This window comes from Chroicocephalus ridibundus, chromosome 5 (assembly GCF_963924245.1).
Source record: "Chroicocephalus ridibundus chromosome 5, bChrRid1.1, whole genome shotgun sequence".
Lineage (NCBI taxonomy): Eukaryota > Metazoa > Chordata > Aves > Charadriiformes > Laridae > Chroicocephalus > Chroicocephalus ridibundus.
This window is the reverse complement of record NC_086288.1, coordinates 54,071,153-54,092,105: the sequence shown is the minus strand read 5'-3', so window position 1 is coordinate 54,092,105 and position 20,953 is coordinate 54,071,153. Positions and strand designations below refer to the sequence as shown.

The following is a 20,953-nucleotide window of genomic DNA, read 5'->3' as shown; positions in this document are numbered from 1 at the left end:
TTGGCCGATTTCTTTCTCTTAGGGATGCACCGATCCTGAGCTTGGAGGAAGTGGTCTTTGAATATCAACCAGCTTTCTTGAGCCCCTTTGCCTTCCAGAGCCCTAGCCCACGGGATCTCTCCAAGCAGTTTCTTAAAGAGGTCGAAGTTAGCCCTCCTGAAATCCAAGGTTGTAATTTTACTTCTTGTTGTTGTTTTGTGGATAGTACCCATGATCCTGAACTCAATCATTTCATGATCACTACAACCTAGGGTGCCCCCAACCTTAATGTCCTCCACCAGTCCCTCTGTGTTTGTCAGTACCAGGTCCAGGAGTGCTCCTCTCCTTGTTGGCTCCTGTACCACCTGTGTCAAAAAGTTGTCATCAATGCACTGGAGGAGCCTCCTGGACTGTGCATGCCTGGCTGTGTGGTCTTCCCAGCAGATATCGGGGTGATTGAAGTCCCCCATGAGAACCAGGGCCTGCGCTTGCGAGGCTACCTTCAGTTGTCTGTAGAAAGCCTCATCAGTCTCCCCATCCTGATCAGGTGGCCTGTAATAAACACCCACAACAGTGTCCCTCATATTTGACTGGGGGCAAGCCAAGGTGGACTGGAGTGGAAGAAAGAAACAAGAAAGGAATTATAATCAGAACTATCCTGTGTTTAAGCCCATTTACTACATGGAATGAATCTAGCCCTCAGAAAACTGGCTGAAGGAAGAATTTAAGTAACTAAATCATCATTGTATTTGGCTGGCAACCTAGAAAAACAGCCATATTTTTGTAAGTTATCAGTAACTCACACTAGTTGACTCTCCCTTCCTCCTCTGCTGAATAAACACTTAAAACGAACAAGTGTGTTGGAAAGGGAGACAACATTATAAAATCTGGGCACAGAATAATTGTGGAAGCAGCTGTCCTCCTGACATTATCAGAGAAATCAGAGATGGAAAAAATCTTATTAGGTCATATAGTCCCTCCCTTTGTCATTGCAGGACTGTTCCCTAACGTAGATTTTCCAGTGCCTTGTCCAATCTTGTTTTAATAAGATCTAAGTGATAGCTTCCAGCAGCTCCCTTAGGAGACTATTCTTCTGCCTAATAACTATCGCTGTCAAGCTTTTCCCCCACTTTAATAGCAATTCTCCCCTATTACTTCAGTGCATCTCCAGATCATATTCAAGATGGTAAAGAGAAATACTGAAGTTTTGAAAAATGTTTCAGGATTCCAGACAATTCCACAAAAAAATACATCCTGCAATGAAACCAGTCATGGCTGCTACTTTTTTCTCTCCTCCTGATCACGAGATACACAAATATACCAGCAAGCTGGCTGGTGACACACACCGAGTTTGATACCAGCCAGAGAGAAGAGATCAGCCCCAATTCCCAGCCTTTCGAACAAGTATGTCTACTGCAGACGAACGACAAATGACTTAACCATGTTAGCTACGGATACGGTCTCTGCGTTCTTTCAGATCTGTGTGCTTAGGTCATGACTTCCTAATGAAATGAGGTGTACGTTCTACCTCCTCATCTGACTGCTCTCCACGGTCAACACAAACTCAATGGCCATCTAAGGTGATGCCTTATAGAGGTCCAAAGGCTGGTGGAAATCACAGGCTGATCACCACGGAAGGAGTCTCACACTGTGTTTCACCTCTTGACCACGTGAACAGGCAGTGGAAATGTAAAGAAAACTCTCAAAATACTTCATGAAGAAACAGAGTGGATGGAAGAAGGTAAGTTTGGAGATGTAAAGAGCAACAGGACATATCGTGACAGCGGAATGCTAGGGCATAGGATGTTCACCCATATTCAAGCTTCATTAGTTTTGTTGCACACAAAACAACATTATACAATCTTATGGAAAGAAGGTTATAGACAAAGTTTCCAGGTTGTTGTGATAAGCTTCCAGACATTAAATTTCATTGTACCTGTTCAACTCCACTGCCTGCTTCACACTAACTTCATCCTATCTTTCCTATTTGACAGTGACACTATCTGACTCTGCTGTGCTTTTACAGATCACAAAAATCCTTTCTCCTCATCTTCTTTTTTAAAAAAAAGTTTCAGAATGTTGCATCAGGTTTTTTCCCCCACAGTTAAATGCCACAGACTTCAATCAAAGTCGCTGCCAGCCTGCACCAGTACCAAAGTAAGAAGAGAATCAGTACCACAGTATTGTCATCAGAGCAACGTTAGGGAAAGGGAGAGGAGGGGGACACACAGGCACTACCCAAGAACATCACCTAGAACTACAACGACAGACGTAATCAGTCATGGTAAAATTCCTACAACAGCTTTAAAGAATTATCTTTTCTTGAGTTTTTTATTGGTCCATCTATAATAAAAACAAGGGATTCTCCTCCTGTTCAGTATGCTCTCACCAAGCAGTTAGAAGAAAGAGGTACAGCCACATGGCCCACAAATCCAACTCAGCACTGCCACTATGCAAATATTTTTAATTTTTTTTTTTTCTCTTCATCATCCACAAAGACAGTAAGGACCCAGTTCTTAATCACATCACACCACATGCTGCTGTTTAACCATCCTGCAGATAAAATATTACCAAGTAAAAGCAATATTTTTGTACAGACGTTTCAAGGCAAGAACTAGGACAGAAAAACACAATACTGTGAAACAGAGTCAGTAGAGACACTGGAGCTGCTGTTCTTCTCCCTTCTTAGTATTAATCGCTCCCTGTAACCTGCTATGGGTAAGCGCACCCCAAATTTGCTACAGCTTTTCCCATGACCCTCTTCCCTCTGCATTGACCTCTTCTTTATCACATCAAATGTAAGTTAATTAGCTTCACCTCCAAAGCCCAGCCCCTCATACTACCTTTCATTCAGCGCCAAAGGCTGACAGCTCTGAAAACATGTAGCAGTTTCCACTGGTCACCCTTTACTTTTTTGAAGGTTTTTTAATGTTTCCTTTTTTTTTTTTTTTCCCTCTCCCACTTGAGAGAGATGCTTGTAAATAGTGAGAAAGCTGTCTTTATACTCTTTCAAATCCCTTATTAGAATTCTGTTTTCTGAGATGTCTGTAAAAACAATTTGATAGTGGAAGAGCCTCTGATGCCTAACCCTAACACCGTACCGTGCCATCTAGTGTGGAGTCATTGTTTCCTTCCATTTGCTTATCAGTCCCTTCCATAGCTAAAATTGTCCACCATTTAGACAGTTAAGTCTTTGACTCAATTGTCCACCATTTGGACAGTTAAGTCTTTGTACAACTCCTAGCGGACCCTTCTCTGGTGAAAGTCCTTTGGGACTTCTCCAGGCTTTCTTAACTGATGAAGAGAAAGGGGCGAACGGAGAAACCTGGGAAACCTCTTCCTAAATCCAGTACTGCTAAGGCTTCACAACATACAGAAAAGGGGCAGAAAGAAAAAGTGGATAAATTATTACATTGATTTGATAACCATACACTTAGATCCAATGATAAGTTCTATTTACATCAAAGGAATATATCAATTTCTGACCCTAGGTCAGTTATGTGGAAATTTCTTTTCATAAAGTATAAACATTCACCTACACTAAACCAGCAAACTCAAAAAAACCCTACAACATAGCTCATTTCTGGGTGAAAAAATACATTTCAAAGGATTCATTTTAGTTTTTCAGCAGGTTCGCCCTAACTCTAGGGAACTTAAAGCAGAATCAAAGAGCAGAATGTACAAAGGAATTTAGCGTAAGTATTAAAATGTGCCGGATAACCCCATTCACTTATTACTTCTGCTATCTGAACATTCTCCAGTACCACAAATACCCATTCAGGGAGTATGTGTATTATCGAACCATTACGAGAAAAAAAACGAGAACAATTATAGAAGAAGTTCCTAGTATTTCACAAAAGTAACATTAAACTGCTGCATTAACCCTCATTTGCGAGCATATGACTAGAACCAAAAGAGCAAGTCTCTTTTTACACTTTGAGATGTGTTCGAATGACAGGTTCTCCTTACCTCAAGCACTCTTCCTGTGATATACTTTTCACAATTGTCACATCTGATACCAAACTTTGCATGATAGTCTGTTTCGCAGTATGGAATGCCATCCCTAGAGAGGAACAACAGAGATTGCTTTAGGTAGGTTTACTGAGAGGTTATAGAGATAAAATTTGTTAATGCTTCAACACTTCACAGGGTGTTTATGGACTCTTCCCCCTCCCAAATACTTGTATTTATTAATTTTGTAAAGAATTGAATAGTTAATGAACTACTCTGGCCCTTCAGAGTCTACCACGATCCCACTTCCCTGATTTGTCGCTGAATTCAGCCATCGCCTCTCCCAGAGATGTCACAACACTCAGTCTCCAAGATTCTCACAGCATTTGTTTTGATAGTGTTACTCATTAAATTCTTCCACCTGTTTCACACTCTGGAAAAAAATACTTATTTCTACGTATTATTCTTTCACTCTTTATTTATCATCTAATTGTATTTAGCTTAGTCTTCAGAGTAATTTCTTATCTGACTACCTTGACCGCGAACGAAGTTTTTTGATTAACACTTAAGTCTACCGACATTCTTGACTGGACTTGCTTAAAGGCAGTCTTGGATTAACCAACTTGGGAACCTGCCCTGTGGAAGCCAGTAATGACTAAGAGGCTTCAACCTGAGCAGCAGAAGAGATCTTGCAGTGTGTTCATGGAAACAGTTATTTCACCACCATAATTGATTTAAGATAATGTACAGTTTAAAGATACACAGAATAAAAACAGGAGTCCTAGCTTTTAAGTCAGAACCAGAGCATTTGGGCTAGCGCTCTGAAATGAACCTATTTGTTAATTTTACATTTAGATCACAACTTTACAAAATTTTACATTTAGTCCACTAAACCAATGAATGAAAATAAATTACTCCAGAAGAAACTGAAGGCTCTTCTCCTGTTTCAAAGTGCAAGTTAAACATAGAACCACAGAATAGTTTGGGTTGGAAGAGACCTTTAAAGGTCATCCAGTCCAATCCCCCTGCAATGAGCAGGGACATCTTTAACCAGATCAGGTTGCTCAGAGCCCTGTCCAGCCTGACCTTTGAGTGTTTCCAGGGATGAGGCATCTACCACCTCTCTGGGCAACCTGGGCCAGGGTTTCACCACCCTCATTGTAAAAAATTTCTTCCTTGTATCTACTCTGAATCTGCCCTCTTTTAGTTTAAAACCACTACCCTTGTTCTAGCGCAACAGGCCCTGTCCCCATCTTTCCTGTAGGCCCCTTTTAAGTACTGGAAGGCCACAATAAGGTCTCCTTGGAGCCGCCTCTTCTCCAGGCTGAACAGCCCCAACTCTCTCAGCGTGTCCTCATAGGAGAGGTGCTCTCTCCCTCTGATTATTTTGTGGTCCATATTTAACTTATTTAACTATGTTTAGTGTGCTATGCTAAAACAGCCCATGATCAGACAGATTTATTAGCAGAGGCATAATTTTACTCGACATTTCCCTGGAGAAACATAAAATTTTATAGGATGCAAGTTGGATTGCTTAGAGACTAACCTATAAGATAATTCAATTAATTATTGTGATAATTTAAGCAAGAATCTTCTCTTGAGTTATTTTGTTTGGCATTTAGGTTTTTTAAAAAAGAGGATTTCACAATAACTGTATCTTTACAATTTTGGCAGGGTTTATTATTAAATAACAAGTAAAAAAGCACTGTAGCAAAATACAGCAGAATAGCATAACATTTGAGATAACGCAAAACCTTATTTAAGAACACCCTTTTATTAAATACTGTTTTCTCAGCCTCCGGTGCAAACTGTGAAATTAAATGTATACTTGTATTAATCTAAATCCACAAAATTGTTGAAATTCAGTGGGACATCATCTCTGAAACTCCCTCATCTCTGGGTTCTGGTGACCGAATTACTTAACCGTTCAGGAAAATTTCACCGTATCAACACACTTCTCTTAAGGAGAAATTAATCCCAGGTGCCTTGGCCAGTGAAAGCCCTGTATCTCACCGGACTGATATGAGTGTTGACATGGGACTTGGTCTGTGTGTGAGCTTTGTGCTGCCTCTCATCGCTCTAATCACATTCAGTCCAAATCTGACAGCACGAGGCTCTGGAGCAGCTCAAAATCATGATACGTACCTCCTTAATGAACTTTTTGAGAACATTTTTCCTTATGTGAAACACATGGAAAGGATAATATCTGCTTGTTCACATTACAACATTGCATAGAGCAAAGTCAAACATAGATAAGTAAGGGCACACTCCCCCCATTGCCTTTCTACAGCCTTGGCAAGTCCCATTTCAGGTAAATGGACAAATTCTACTTTTCTTAATTTGAATTTTCCTGTGTTTAATACAATTTAGGTAATAATCTCTAATCTTTTATATATGGCCAACCACTGATAAACACAAATTAGAGGACAAGTAACACTGAATTAATTATTTGGTACTAAAAGAATGCTGAAAGGAATGGAAAATGCTCCTCCACTCAACTTACTTGCTGATGTACTCTGCATTCAGTAGCTTGCCGCATGTATTGCACTTAAAACAGCCCAAATGCCAGTGTTTGTCCAAGGCAACCAGTGACTGCCCATTTTTGATTTCTGAACCACAGCCCCCGCAATCTGCAAGGGAAAAATCCAATATGAGTGAATCACAGGCTTTAAATGGTCACGCAACAACCCTGGTTACTGCAGTACCAGGATCCATCGGTGTCCTAGTAACAGTTCGTGCAGGCTCTAAAGCTCGCCGCTGCCTGCTCACTGATGGATGATAAGTGGTCCTGCCCTAATATTGTCCTAACATTGCTACAGACATGAATCATCCAAAGAAAAACACTAATGACAGGTTCCCTAGTGACTTAGGTTTCATTTTAAGTCATTTATACTGTGTTTAAAAGAGACAAAGTTTCGCTGATTAAATTTTCAAGCATCACAAATCAGCCTAATAAAATTAATTAAAAAAGACCTAAAAGTCATTAAAATATTTTAATATTAATAAATAAAATATTAATTATTAACAAAATAATATTAATAAATAAAATAATATGAATAATTGAACCTTCATGTTAGACTTTGCTTCTGGTCTGAAAGCTTTACTCATGGTTCAAAATTCTCTTTGCAGCTGTAGAAACAACTAAGCTGAAGTTCCGATGTGAACTTCTGTAACAAGGAGAAATACCCCAATACTTGAGAGGCATTACAAATCCCTGAGCAGCAGTCACATGGCAACGTGTGGAAGTGACAGCTAGCTATGTATTTATTATTTGTAGAAATTCACTTATATAGACCTCCAAAAAGTTGGAAGGAAGATTAAATGCAAAACATGTAACTGGATAACATAAGCTAGACTATGTTGGTTAAACAGGTTATCCGTGAAGTAGCTATAGTCCTCAGAAAAAGTAATTGAGGAAGGACAAGACTTTTTTGGGGGCTTCATTGATTTTTTTAGATTTTTTTTTTTTAGTTGTGGAGGCTTTTGACTATGGTAGTAAAAGCCAAATCCACCCTTAGCTTCCATGCCAACAGTCCACCTGTGAGGGCTCTGTTTAGGGAAGCTACACTGACATGGGATTTGAACCTGGTTCTCTGTATCCTAAATGAGTCCTCTATTACCCTATCAGGTCCACCTCTCATTCACTCTTTACTCTCTACACATTCCAATCTACATATAATTTTCTTACAAGGTGTTAAAATAGTCAGAATATGCGGAAAAATAGGGATAAACATCAGTAATAAACTTATTCTAGTATCAATACCTCAGTAAACCTTCCAATCCTCCATATGATTATATCTGCCATCTTATGTGAAAACACATATTTTATTTGTTTTTAGGAATTCTTAATGTATACCAACAATTTGCTAGAGAAAAGACAAACCCTGAAAGACATTTGAAGAGTCATTTAGAGATGTCAGAAAAGAAAAAAAACCACCACACAACAGTGACTAGCACGGAAGAGAAAGACACACAAAAGCATTAAAAAGATTTATCTAGTTATTAAGAAATAGCTTCAAACACAGGAACTCATTAAAAGATTTAAACAGTCCTCTTAAAAACTTTCTGATTTAAGATTCTATTTAGTTGGTTATGTGAGCCCTAAGGAGACGCTCTGTTAGTGCAATTGTAAATGTTTAACTTCTTAGTGCACAACAATAAAGGATAGTTCTTATTTTCCTTTAGTGGATTTGGAATGGATTAAGGGAGCGATAATATGCCTCTCTAATATCACCCTGTAGAGCACCAATATGTGGAAACAAGCCCAGCACAAAAGCGTACGCACCACGGATCAGAACATTTGAATTTTGCTAATAGAAAAGAACATTTGGGTGTGTACCTGGATTTAGTCCCACAAGACAATAAATACTGCAGTATCTATTATTTAACTGCAATCAGACAATCAGATATTTTTTTTTTATCTCCTCTGCACCAGGGGTTCATCTGGTAATCTAATTTAATCTCAGTGCTTGAGGGTTTATTTCACAAATTTAATACAACACTGTGTGCTCAGATGTTATTCACCTTTGATCTGGTGTAAGCTCGTTTGAGCAGAAAAGCAGCATTTTGTGAGCTACTTTTTTATTCCTAACTGCTGTTTTCTCTGTTAAGTTCCAGATAATTAAAAACAAATATTGTGGTTGCTATGCCAACAGTGCCTATTGATGCAATGTCCTTGTCTTCCCGTCTTGGATGTAGCATCCTTTGGTGACTCACCTAGTTTCAACCAATAACTCTACAGAACACATCAATTTGCTGCTACATGTTGATATTCTTCCCTAAGTACTCTTTCAACATCAACACTGCCACAAGAGGTTTTCACAGCTAGCATTTTATAAAAGAAACAAAACAGGTAGCTAGGTATTTATATAATAATAAAAAATTCAAGGACTCAGGGAAAAAGCAAATATTTGACATTTTTCATTTCTTTCTTCAAATGTAATGCATAAAGAAGGTCAAAAACTAAACCGGGAGGATGAAAACAGAGGGACTGCTCAGAAGGGGCAGTAATGTTGGGAGCTCAGTGGGTCCCAAGAGATCTCCTGAAAGCATTCCTGAGCTCGTCAGAGATAAACAGGCTGACAAATAACATACATAGTACTTATCAGGCAGTCCTGAGCCAAGAGCAAAGCCAACGTAACAACAGGTCAACGTACTACCTGGTCCTTGACACAGCTTGCTTGAAGTCACCTGTTTTTGTGCACTACTGTTCTTCTATAAAAAGAATTGTTTGTTTAAAACCTCAAGGTCTTTTCCAAGAAGACTGTTGTTAAAACAAGGAGACACTAATGCCATTTATTGCTTTGTATCATATGTGGCATAGCTACAGACAGCCATTCTGGACTTTCAATTTTCCAGCTCAACCAAAATATCCCTGACACTGCTTCTTTATTCCTGAAACACTGGTTCTAACCTAAGGATTAGCAAGTGCTTGGAAAACTGCTGTTATTACACATCACTCTTCCATGTTTTACATATTAATTTGAATGCTTCCCAAATTCTTTATTATCTTTTTAGATAATTGGTTAATTTTCTCTGTATTGTCATTGGTCGGGCTCTGACATTTCCTGCTCCATATACATGCACACACCTCCATGTATTCGTGGCTGCAATGCTTCCCATTGACTCATTAAAGCTCTATTCCCCACAGCAATGCCGGATTACATCATTACTACCCAATTTCCTGAAGCCCACGAGCTCTGCAGCTCCTGGGCCAGCTGGCTGCTGCACATCACCATGAAATCCTAAAATGCTGCCCTGCAGCAGCACTGCAAGACACTGGGGAGATGGAGTAAGGAAGAGATAAGAATGGACTTAGTCTATACAGGTAAGGAAGATACTTATCTGGGATCCTGACAACATCATGGCACAATTTACTTGCAGAACAGATACGGACCTCAGTTTGCCATTTAAGAAGCCATGGCATCTATCAGCTCGCCCCATCACCACATAGTTTGAGAAGCAGAGTTGATAAGTCTCAGGTGAAGACCAAATCAAATTATTTCAGAAATCCAGTCTACAGTGTGGCAGATAGCCAGGTTTGAACCAAGGCTCTTATGTGAATCCACTAAAACCTGTAGCAAGCAAGATTTCTTCCATTTCTGGTAAGTTTTAAAGCAGACCTATATTTGAGGTTTAAATACTCGCATCTGTGAGATTTTATTCAGGGAAAAGCTAAACTTTTGCTTTCCCAGGTCAGGTTTTGCCACAAAGATTGTGCTCTTTCTCTTTGAGGTCAGTGGTTTGCTGAGGTTTGCAGGTACCCGTGCACTGGGAAGGCTTGGTGCAGTGACCTCAGAGAGCTGGGGAAATGCAACAGAAGAAAACTCTCTATAGGGGGGGTGTGTATACAGAGAAAGGGAATATAAGTACATTAAAGGAATCTGTGTCACAGATAATCAAATGAAGTTGTTCTGTCAGTACTCAACCAGGCAAATAATTTCCATTAAAGTCAAAGCCGCTTTTCCCGTATGACAAGGAGACAAACAGACGATTGGCCATTAAAGTATGGATCTGGAAATGCAGCCAGCCAAGATGGCTGAGGATGATCCACCTCTGGAATAAGTGACAAGAGAAAGCACCTAAGAGAGGGCCATCTCCTCCCCAAAAAGAGAACAGCATTAGCAACAGCTTAGTGTCTCTCATTGCATGCACACAGCAGGTTTTGCTGACAAACCGGAGAAACGAGATGGTGAAAACTTCTGTAAAAGAGAGAGATGTGGGGAAAAACAAAGAAAAAAAAAAAAGGAGAAATTTCTCCCTGAAGTTAGCTGAATCCCTTACACACAAAGAACAGCAATCTGTGGGGTCCCTTCCTCAGCCATGCCGAATCCAGCTCAATGTGATATGATAGTCATTAAAAACATTTCTCTCTTTGCTGTTTAATTGAAGAATTGCTGTTGATGTTTAATTACATACAGGTGGTGGATGAATGTTAAAGCACGGCAGCTCCTCATGCACAAACTGACAGAAGAACAGAGTTCAGAGGAACAACGCTACTCTATGATCTGCTGCAAAAAACATCCTATCAAAAGAACACATTTCTTCTCTGAAGTGTTTGTATCTTCTGATAGTACACAACAGTACTGAGGTCAAGGCAAATGTCCCTTTGGTCACGTTGCATACATTAACCCTTCCTGTGTAGTATTTAGGCATGCGGTCCTGTTACTGGTATTTTCTGAAGCAACCATGGAACACTTAAATATCATGTTGGATTCTCTTTTAGCTGGAGTTGGACTAAATCCTCAAAAACATTAACTTCAATATTGCACCTTTCTCCAAATAATTTGATTTACTCCAGTTTTAACCAAATGTTCTGGGAAGTTCTGCGTACTGTTAAGACTATAATGGTACCGTTTGTGTTTCTTTTTAGTATCAGACTTCTCGGAAAACTATGATACCCTTTTTCACATGACTACTTTGTATTTCTTGACACCTTTTAAGCAGCATAGTGGTAAAAATTCCAGTTAAACATATTGGTAAAATTACGTTCTTTAAACCTCTACAGACTAAGAAGTATCAACAGAAAAGAGCAGAAACCCCTACTTACTTCGGAGGTTCTGTACGGGGAAAGAGCCGGCGCTGCTGGAAGGGGGCAGAGAACATTTCTGGCAGATGCACTCCTTCCCATTAAAAGTTACGCGGTCGCCTGCAGGGAAAGGCAGCCTACAACAGAGGAAACAAAAGCAAACAGGTTACAGTCTCACGCCTATATCAAAATTCAATATCTTCCCATTAAAAGGAACTGAATATTGCTCAGGTTTCGTTTCCTCTACTTGCCCAGTTCTCATTCACAATTTTTCAGCCACTTGGAGGATAAAGTATCGAAGGGACATACCAACCAGACAAATGCAAATGCAGATGTTATAGCTACTTAGAAAAAAAAATAAAATATCTAAAGATACAAAACCCCATTCAACTCCAAATTCTTGCGCAGCTAAAACTGTAGTATCATCAAGGCTTGATCACTGAACAGGATCAGTTGCAAAATGAAAATAAAATTGGCATTAGAAGCAGTAAGTATGGACAAAAGCAGCTGCTTTATGTTGTTAAAATGCTGCATGACAGTGATGACTTTCGTACATTAAAAAAACCAGCCGTTGTCCTCCCAACTTTGATCATATCAAAGTCCTTCTCTTAATCTATATGCTCAGAAAGCAAATGTCAATGAAGTCTCACAGGAGAAAATCTATCCCACTTATAAAACCCAAAGTGTCTACCATTACTTGCTAGCTCTACTCAAGAATAGCTCTCCTTACACTTAATTAAATCCTGCATTTTTATCAATGTCCGCAAAACAAAAAGCTTTCCGCTGTGAGCTTTCTTGCCTAGATAAAGAAACTACTGAGTTGTCTTCCCTAAGAGGACCAGATGGAGAAATCACTTCATAATGCAGCAAAGGATGGTGAGGATTTAGAAACACATTTCACTCCACCCAAAGCTCATGTCCAACTAAATCCCAAGCGAGCTATCAAAATATGGCTTAAGTGGGGCACAAACATAATGCAAGCCTTCTGCCTCGTGGTGAAGTCCATCTGATCAGATTGTTTCATTAACATTTCATTAAAACTATGCATGACGTTCCCCACAAACGCTATCAAATTCATGCCAATTAAAAGGTTGTCTTCACTGCAAAAGCTGTACAGCTTCTTGTTACACTTATACTTCTATATAACCATATACTTCTATATAAGCATAAACATTATTTTGCTCCCTAAACCACCCAAGAGTGGCTTATTCTACATTTGTGTTGTATTTAAAAGAAAATTTTTATTACTTCAAAAGAAAACAAAAACAATGCTGTCCTTTGTTTCCAAATAATGTTACTAAATAACAGTAAAAAAGTGTTCCCTACTGTCATACGTTTTGGTTCACAGGCAATACTTTGAAAATTATGAGGACATGTAGTTTAAATATTGTTGTATCTTCGGAGATCTGATAATGAATTCTGCTTTTCACCATTTTTTTTTCCCCTTCACTAATGACTTAATACTCCAAATACTTGCTACCTTCTTACTTACCAAAAGTTAAGCTAAGGAAAAATATCTTATGGAAATAGCCTTTAAAATTATCTTGCTCTTTGACACAACTAAATGTTCCATGTGTGACTCTGGTACAAACAGGCCCAACGCCATGTTAGTATAGATCCAGGAGTCCTCAAGTTCCACCTGTTCAAGAGAGGACTTTGTACCATGAATTCTACTCGCTAACTGGATCAGAAGACAACACCACCATCTCTAGTATGTAACAGACAGTATGTGATGGAGCCGCGCTGCTCGCAAGAAGCAAGTCTCTCCCATCTTGCAGCAATCCAGCAGCAGCAAACTCCTGTGTTATGTATAAAAACCAAAAACGTTCTTTTTAGGTCATAGCTGTCGCAATGGATTTTTATACTGCTTAAACTCAGACCCTTCTAATACATGGAATAATGAAAGGGTTTCATGAACATGGTTGAGGTTGGAAAGGACCTCTGGACATGAACATACATTCATTTGAATAAAAATTACCATAAATGTGATACACTTCTATATAGATCATGAAAATTAATGACTAATTACCAAAAACTGTCTTAACAATGGAGTGACACGATTCAAATGCTATCCTAGTTTCCTACTGCCAATGTGAAAGACAAAAGCCAAGGAATTTCAGCTGTTCCAGAATTGAGACAAGAACTTGTAACTGACCTCCTATGTGTTTTTAGGAAGACATCTTGTCTTGATTTACAGACACCCATATATTTATTATGACCACTGGTAATCTATTTTGAATTAAACCCCCACAAAAATGATAACCTGCTCCACAGATACAATCACACAACTACATTGCCTACCTCAATACCTTTCATTCTCGTGCCCGCCCTGGGTAGGATATTACCATCAAGTATGCTTTGCCATACTCGTTATGGGGAACAAGACCGGGAACTCGGCTCATGACACAACTGGACTCTCATGAGATGTCTCGGTAAAACAGCAGGCTTTGCACTGTTAATAGTCCTGCAGACGGTGACATCCTGGAAGCCATGAACAATTCACTGCTCTGAAGAAGCACCGCGACCACTGAGCATTCTTTTATCTAGCATGTTAGGAGCAGAAGCCAGAGGCAAAGTTAATAAATTTTCTGACTCAATGATTTACCTAACAAAAATCCATCTGAACACAGAAGCCCATCTGAAACAGATGGGCCAAGTATCAAGTAGAAGTAGGGACTGCTCACTTCGAATTGGCTCAGCTACATCAGGCAATTAAACAATTTGAAAGAATGTGCAGTTAAAACTTAGAGAGGAATAGGATAATTGACCTCCTATACCACAGAGCCAGGCAGATGACACCCACAAATCATGCCAAAGCTCACAGGCACCACAGCACGCCACAGAGTCTCCTTTGGGATGACTGTGTGTGAAGGCTTTCCTACCCCATAAACATATCTTATTTGACCTATTTCTGAAAGTTTAGCAACAATTCACTGTGCCTTTCCATTCAGAGGGGAGAGGGCAACAATTTCACTTCTCTATTAAGTTTTTCGCATCTGCAAGCTACCTTACTCTACAAAAAAATCCTCCTTGGAAGTTGTCTGCCCAAAGGTACAGGCAGATGTTGCCTTCCCTCACTGGTCTTCTAAACTCGTAATTAAGTCTTGGTGTTTGCTTCACTATTGCGTTGATCATACACAACACATTTGCCAGTATTTCTGTAACATCTGACCTCTCCCTTTCACAAGCAGCCCTATGTGAGGATTTCAATGCTGGTACGAGTGAAGGCACAACAGAAGGTGATAACAGTCAATTAACAAGGTTTCGGTTTCTGAGCTCTTTAACTTGTGAGCAAGACTATAAATAGCATTGTAGGTTAAGAGCAGTGTATCTGCCTTTGAATATAATGACATCTCACAACCAGTCACTCACTGAACATTGCTAGGTATGGGTTTTAATTAGCTACTTATCCTTTTAAAAATATTCAGTGTGATTTTCACAGTTGGCTAATCTATTTTTAAAATGAGAATTAAGAGCATCTTTAAAGGAGCTCGCTGAAATTACTTGTAGGAGTTTAATACATCTTCTGTGATTCACTTCCCAATGAATTTTGGTTTATCCACCTACCTACAATATTTGTAAACCCAGAAATGACTGGAGCTGACCAACAAAATTATATTGTAAAACATCAAACCACGACCAGCCTAATTCAGGGTAACTGTGTGCCGACACTGAAATGTCTGGTCCTGGCCTGGTCCTTCTCCACACCATGCCTCAACTTATGCAGCTGTGGGCAAGTCATTCAAGCTTTCTGGGCTAAAAGAAAATATTCAGTTTTTTTCAGAGCAGATGGATGGCCTTCTGTTCTTTAAGTTGCTGATCTGACTCTGTGGCTGAACAGTCAACTAAATTTTATATAGTAAAATTAACAGAAGCATATGGTCAGGGTTGTGGGAAGAACAAAGCTATTCATTTCATTAGCAGACTGCAGTTACCTTGGCTGAGGTGTAGTGTCAGACTGCAACCTAAGGACCTACAGGATAGAATTCTGCTCTAATTTCTACCTGGTACAATCACATCCCTCAAGGTTGCTCCATAGGGATGAATTTGACAAAGGTGTTAAACAAGTGGACAAAGTGGGCATTACTTGCTACCTGCGGCCTTCATGAATATTAACAAGGCGAATGCTAAGTCCTGCACCAAGGGAGGAATAACCCCATGCACCAGTACAACACGGGGGTCAATGAGCTGGAATGCGTAAAAAGACACAGGGTCCTGGTGGAAGCCAAGGTGAATGTGTGTCAGCAGAGTGTCCCTGCGGCAAAGGCGGCCAACTGCATCTGGGCTGCATTAGCGTAGTCAGCAGGTCCAGGAAACTGACCTTTCCCTCTGTTCATCATTTGAGCAACTGCATCTGGAGCAACATGTACCATTTTGCACTCCTCAGGATAAGATTTACTGGGGGGAGACCAGTGCAGGTGGCTAGGTCCAGAGCTGGAGCACAGGATGCATGAGCAGTGGCTGAAGGAGTGAGACTTGTTCAGCCTTAAAATGCTCAGGCAAGATCTTATTGCTGTCTAAAACTACCCGATGATGTGTATATGAAGTTGGAGCCAGGCTCTTGCCAGAGGTATAAAGTAAAAGGACAAGAGGTAGCAGACATAAGCCGGAACATGGGAAAAGCCAACTCACTATAAGGAGGGAAAAACCACTTCCATAAGCGTGCTCAAATGCTGGAACAGGCTATCCACGGAGTTTGTGGGATCTCCGTTCCTTGTAGATATTTAAAATGTGACTGGACAGTGTCCGCAGCAGCCTGCTCAAACTGGACTTGCCTTGAGCCAGGGGCTGGACCACAGGACCTCCACAGGTCCCTTCAATCCTACATGACTCTAGGGCAACAGGTATGTTCCATGCGGAAACCTGAAGAGCTGGACAGCAAACCTCCTTTGTTCAGAAAACACCATATATTGATAAATCTACGTGTTTCAGAATCAAAATGCCAAGAACACTCACTCTGATTTCAAAACTTTGGCCTCAACTTCCAGATGAAGAAGCATGCATCATAAGATGCTTTAAGAAGTACCCAGTACAGCTTAAGCAGCACTAAAAAAAGTGAGTAATTAAAAAGGTTTAGCATTTTAAAAAAAGTCTGACATAATTGCTACATTCCAGAACAAACTGAATTTTAACTTCTAATTTTCAGTATTGTTTTATTTTCTTAAGAAATACATACACAAAAGCCATCAGCTTCTTTCTAGAAATAGCAGCCTTGTATGTAGGACCCATTTGGGGGAGAAAAAAAAAGTTATCAATTTTCTGAATTTTTATATTCAACTGCCTGGCCACAGTGAATTACCTTCTTGAAGGTAACAGAAATACAAATGGATTGAGAGAAGTTTTAGATCTGGATTCGGCGCCAAACCCCTTGAAAAATATGTAACTGCCTTTTACCCCTCCACACGTTATTCACCTCTGTGTGGCACACGTTCAGCTTCTGCCAATATGCTATTTCAAGACAAAGCTTCCTAAATTCAGACAAAATACTGAACTCTCATATCCAAATTCTGTAAAGAAAACCTGAACCTATTTGGTTATTAACCTGGAACATACATCCTAATTTATTCCCCCAGGAACGTATATAATAGTTATACCTTTCAGTATTCTTTTTAGTAAAGGTTGGAAAAATATAGGTTTTTGTGACACATAAGAGATGAAGAGAGAAGGAGAATTTGACTCTTAAATAAGGGCTATATTTTTTACAAACTTTAATGAAAAGAATACTGAAATTAAAGGGATAAATATTATACACATTCCTCCAACTGAGTGAATAAACAACGCCCCAATTTTACCAATTACATTAAACCTTAAAACCAAAACCCAGATTTTTGATACCCTATGGACACACAGAACATCAGTAACACTGAAATCAAATACAGACCCCTATGCATAGCACAAATTTATGCCGATCATACATCTTATAGATGTATGGTCTGCATAGATGTATTAAGACTTCTGAAAATTCCCATTTTTGAAAATATTATCGCAGGGATGATTACCCATTGCTTTCTGAAAGACTCCACTTCCTGCCCTTTGCCATCCTGCATAAAATACTCCTGGGAGCCGTACTCCCTGTCTCTGTCAGTAGGACTTTTGGTTTGGGAAAAACTCATGCTGTGGTTATATGAGACAATAAATGTAACTTAAGGATTCCTAAGTAACCAGATCAAACATGCTGCATCTACAGAACTTACATAAGAGTTTAAGCTCACTCTGGCAGTCCATACTTGTTCATTCCTGTCTCTGACACCTGCATAATTGTGTGCACAATTTTAATAAAGCTCAGCTTCCAGTGATACAGATAGCCTTCGTTTTCTCCCTCCTTCTATTTCGCTTTTACAAGCACGTGAACCTTTTGGAGGAAATGTCTTTGTCAGCCCTCTGCAGGGCACAGCCCCTTCCAGTTAACAAAGTGGTAAGCGTACAATCACTCACTCACCTCCCGTGAATTCAGAGTAAGGAGTTAATATGCAACGTTTTTTCATCTATGCTGTTATTCTTCTACTCATTCCTAGTTTTAGGCATTATCATCATGAAACACCAGAGCAGAAAACCATTTCACTGGACTATAAACAGCACTGGAAGAAGAAGGGGCCAAACCCTCAATCTTTATGCCAGCAGTGCAAACATGCAATTAAAACCTAAATTTGTTTAGGAGCAAACCAGTCAATGCAAGATAGAGAGAAACAATCACGTAAGACAACACATTATAGTGTACTTTTAATAGTTTTTCTCTGAACTCTTTTTTTTTTTTTCCCTCCACACTTTGACCTGTGGCAGCCCTGGGCAATAGCATCCGAGTCTCAGGGGATGCCCAGGGACCAGTCTGGTTTTTGATTGGTTTTTGGTTTTGGCAAGCTTTTTGACCGAGGAGAGCAGCAGCTTCGGAATGCAGAGCAGAGGGCACCAGGGCACACAGCTCTTTTCTGTGACGCTGGGCCACATGGCATTCAAGACCAGTAATACCACAAGCTCCAGAAAACAAACGGGCTTATGTTACTGGCTTTTCCCCACCGCTCCAGCTAGCTGTACGCACATTAGATTTTCGCACTGATTTTACCATCTGAAGCAATATACCCTTCCTACCAGTTTCTATTCAAATCTTCTCTGAAAATAAGAAAAAAGGAGTTGCTACTGTGACTGGTTTACTATTCAACACAGGAACAGTTTAAAAGTGTTACTTCAGAGCTACAGAAATACAGGTTATAAAAGTGGTCATTTAAAGCACCTAACCATCCTGCACCACTCTGGAGACCCGTGCCATGAGTGCAAAGTGCCTTCTGCTGCCAATATTTTTCTGCTGAAGTTGGTAAGAGCCTTGCTTGCTTTCCATTAGAGCAGGACCAGCCCTGCTGTCAGGCTGTCAGCACCTCTCACGCACACACCGTTCTGGAAATCAGAATTCTAACCGAGTGCCCACATTAACGTCCAGCTGTAAAAGGCGCTGATCAGCCAACTGCCCCAGGCAGCATGCTTTTGGCCCATTACTTCAGGTTTCTGCCCGTCTGTAAGAAATGAGGACACAAATGGTACTCCGTCCTCTTCCCACCACAGAAAATACCAAGGTAGAATGCTTTACAAACCTGCACCTCAAATCAAACTGCTCTACTTTTTTGCTATTTAATTTTAATTTTTTTAAACAAGCAAACAAAAAAGTTCTTTGGTCTGCTTAAGCCACATGTATTTATAGTCTACCCACCTTATTTTTACTGAGCATGTCACTCAATAAAATAAATGCTGATGATGTTTAGATAGGACACTCTTTCCCATAAAAACCATAATGATGTTTAGATAGGACAGGACACTCTTTCCCATAAAAAAAAACATAAATTATGTCTGGCTTGCAAAGAGTGGGGTAATTGAAGCAGTGCTGATTTAAAGCAGTTGAGGACCTGGTTCAGTTTTTTTTACTATAAACAGATGATAGGATTCTTCTGTTGCTCTGCACCACAACTCAGTGTTGCAGCCCCCCTGGGAGACACTAATTGAATCCGGTTAGTCAGCAGGGCATTAGTTGGCTCTCATAAAGACAGCAGGAATTTGTGTGTCCATCTAAGGAAAGCAACAGAAGCAAATCCACTTATTCCTACTGAAGTTTTAGACAGCAGCAATTAGAAACTTCATCACTGAAATCACTTTTAATCCAATTATTTAGTTCTAGATAAGTTTAGGGAACATCTCTGATTTTTTTTTTTTTATGAAATACTGTTGTATCAGGAACTTCATTTTTAAAAGCTTTAGCATGTCTTCAACAAACATGGTATTTGTAGCATGTTCTAGTGAGTATTTTCACTGTATCGCAACACAGCTCACCTGCATTGTTAGGTACTTAAGAATAAACAGTTTAGCCATATGGAAAATTATTCTGAATTTCCAGGGAGACGAGACAAATTGTACTACCAAGCTCCAAACTATCAGCTGAAGGACTGACTGAATACAGCAGGAGGTTGGTATATCCAACAGCCTGACTGAAACCTAGGTTAGGTTCCAAGTTGCTAAGTACAGTAACACACAGGTAAATAATTTATGCCTGAATGCTAAACACTAATGGTGGGGCTGAGGATACAAAGCACATTTAGCAGGAAAATGGAATCAACCAGTTTTTCTTTTTCTCTGAAACAAAAAAGTACCTCGCTTTACAGAAGGTACTAGTGCTAAGAAGAAAGGTACGAAGAATTAGCTGTGCTCATTTGCAGAAGAGCTGTAATACTGACAGGCTGCAGGCCAAGAGCATGTACAGCCAGCAGTTAACTCATGAGATCCACAATTACCCAAATAAATAATTTTTCCTCCTATTTAAGAAAAAAAAATCATGATTTTAGGGTTTTTGGTTACCTTTGCTCTTCAACTCTGTTTAAAGTACGCAAAAGGAAAAAAATCTCCTATTAAACACAGCAAACCTTGAACAGACAGAATTTAATATAATAAGGCTTATCAGTCTCAAAACCTTCCCCTTAACATGGCAATTTAATTATTCCTGCAATTGATATATTAAACTGAGATCCTGCCGTGAACCACAGCTGTTCTGGAATTTGAAGTCCTGCTTCTACATCAGCACAGGTGGATACCTGATCTCAGCAGCCCTACGAGCTGGGCAGACTGGGCTGGCAGATGGCCACAGCGACACGGACACGCTGGTTTGGGGCTGCAGAATCACCTGAATGAGGCACCAGCACACGTAGCACCTACACTGTGGTGCATCAGTGCCCCGCTGCGCTTTCCCTTTCAACATGGGGTTACTTTTCTCATACTGTTAAAGGCTCAAGTTTAGCCAGAGAAATTATTACAGCATTTCCATTTGTTCCAAACTGCTATAAGAGCGCATTTCCTGAAGGTGTGGTGGACTTAAAAGTTTCTTCCTGAAGTCTTCAACAGTTTGTGTGATTTCCACAGAAGAGGACTAAGACGCAGGTCAAGCAGACATCCACCGCTTGTACTGCAAACATCCTCACCAACGCTGGCTCACAACGTCGCACATACCCACGTGGGAAGTGG

The 20,953-nt window shown here is 39.9% G+C and overlaps 1 protein-coding gene across 9 annotated transcripts in view; it reads right to left on the bottom strand.

Moving 5' to 3' along the window:
• Nucleotides 1-20,953, bottom strand: part of ABLIM2 (actin binding LIM protein family member 2) — a 148,064-nt gene that overhangs the window by 71,323 nt on the left and 55,788 nt on the right. For all 9 annotated transcript variants that reach the window (XM_063337143.1, XM_063337144.1, XM_063337145.1 and 6 more), the window contains exons 4-6: nucleotides 11,480-11,595; nucleotides 6,434-6,560; nucleotides 3,949-4,042 (exon numbers count right to left, since the gene is read on the bottom strand). In XM_063337143.1, the coding sequence (XP_063193213.1) occupies nucleotides 3,949-4,042; nucleotides 6,434-6,560; nucleotides 11,480-11,595 (337 nt within the window). The remainder of the gene's footprint in view (nucleotides 1-3,948; nucleotides 4,043-6,433; nucleotides 6,561-11,479; nucleotides 11,596-20,953) is intronic.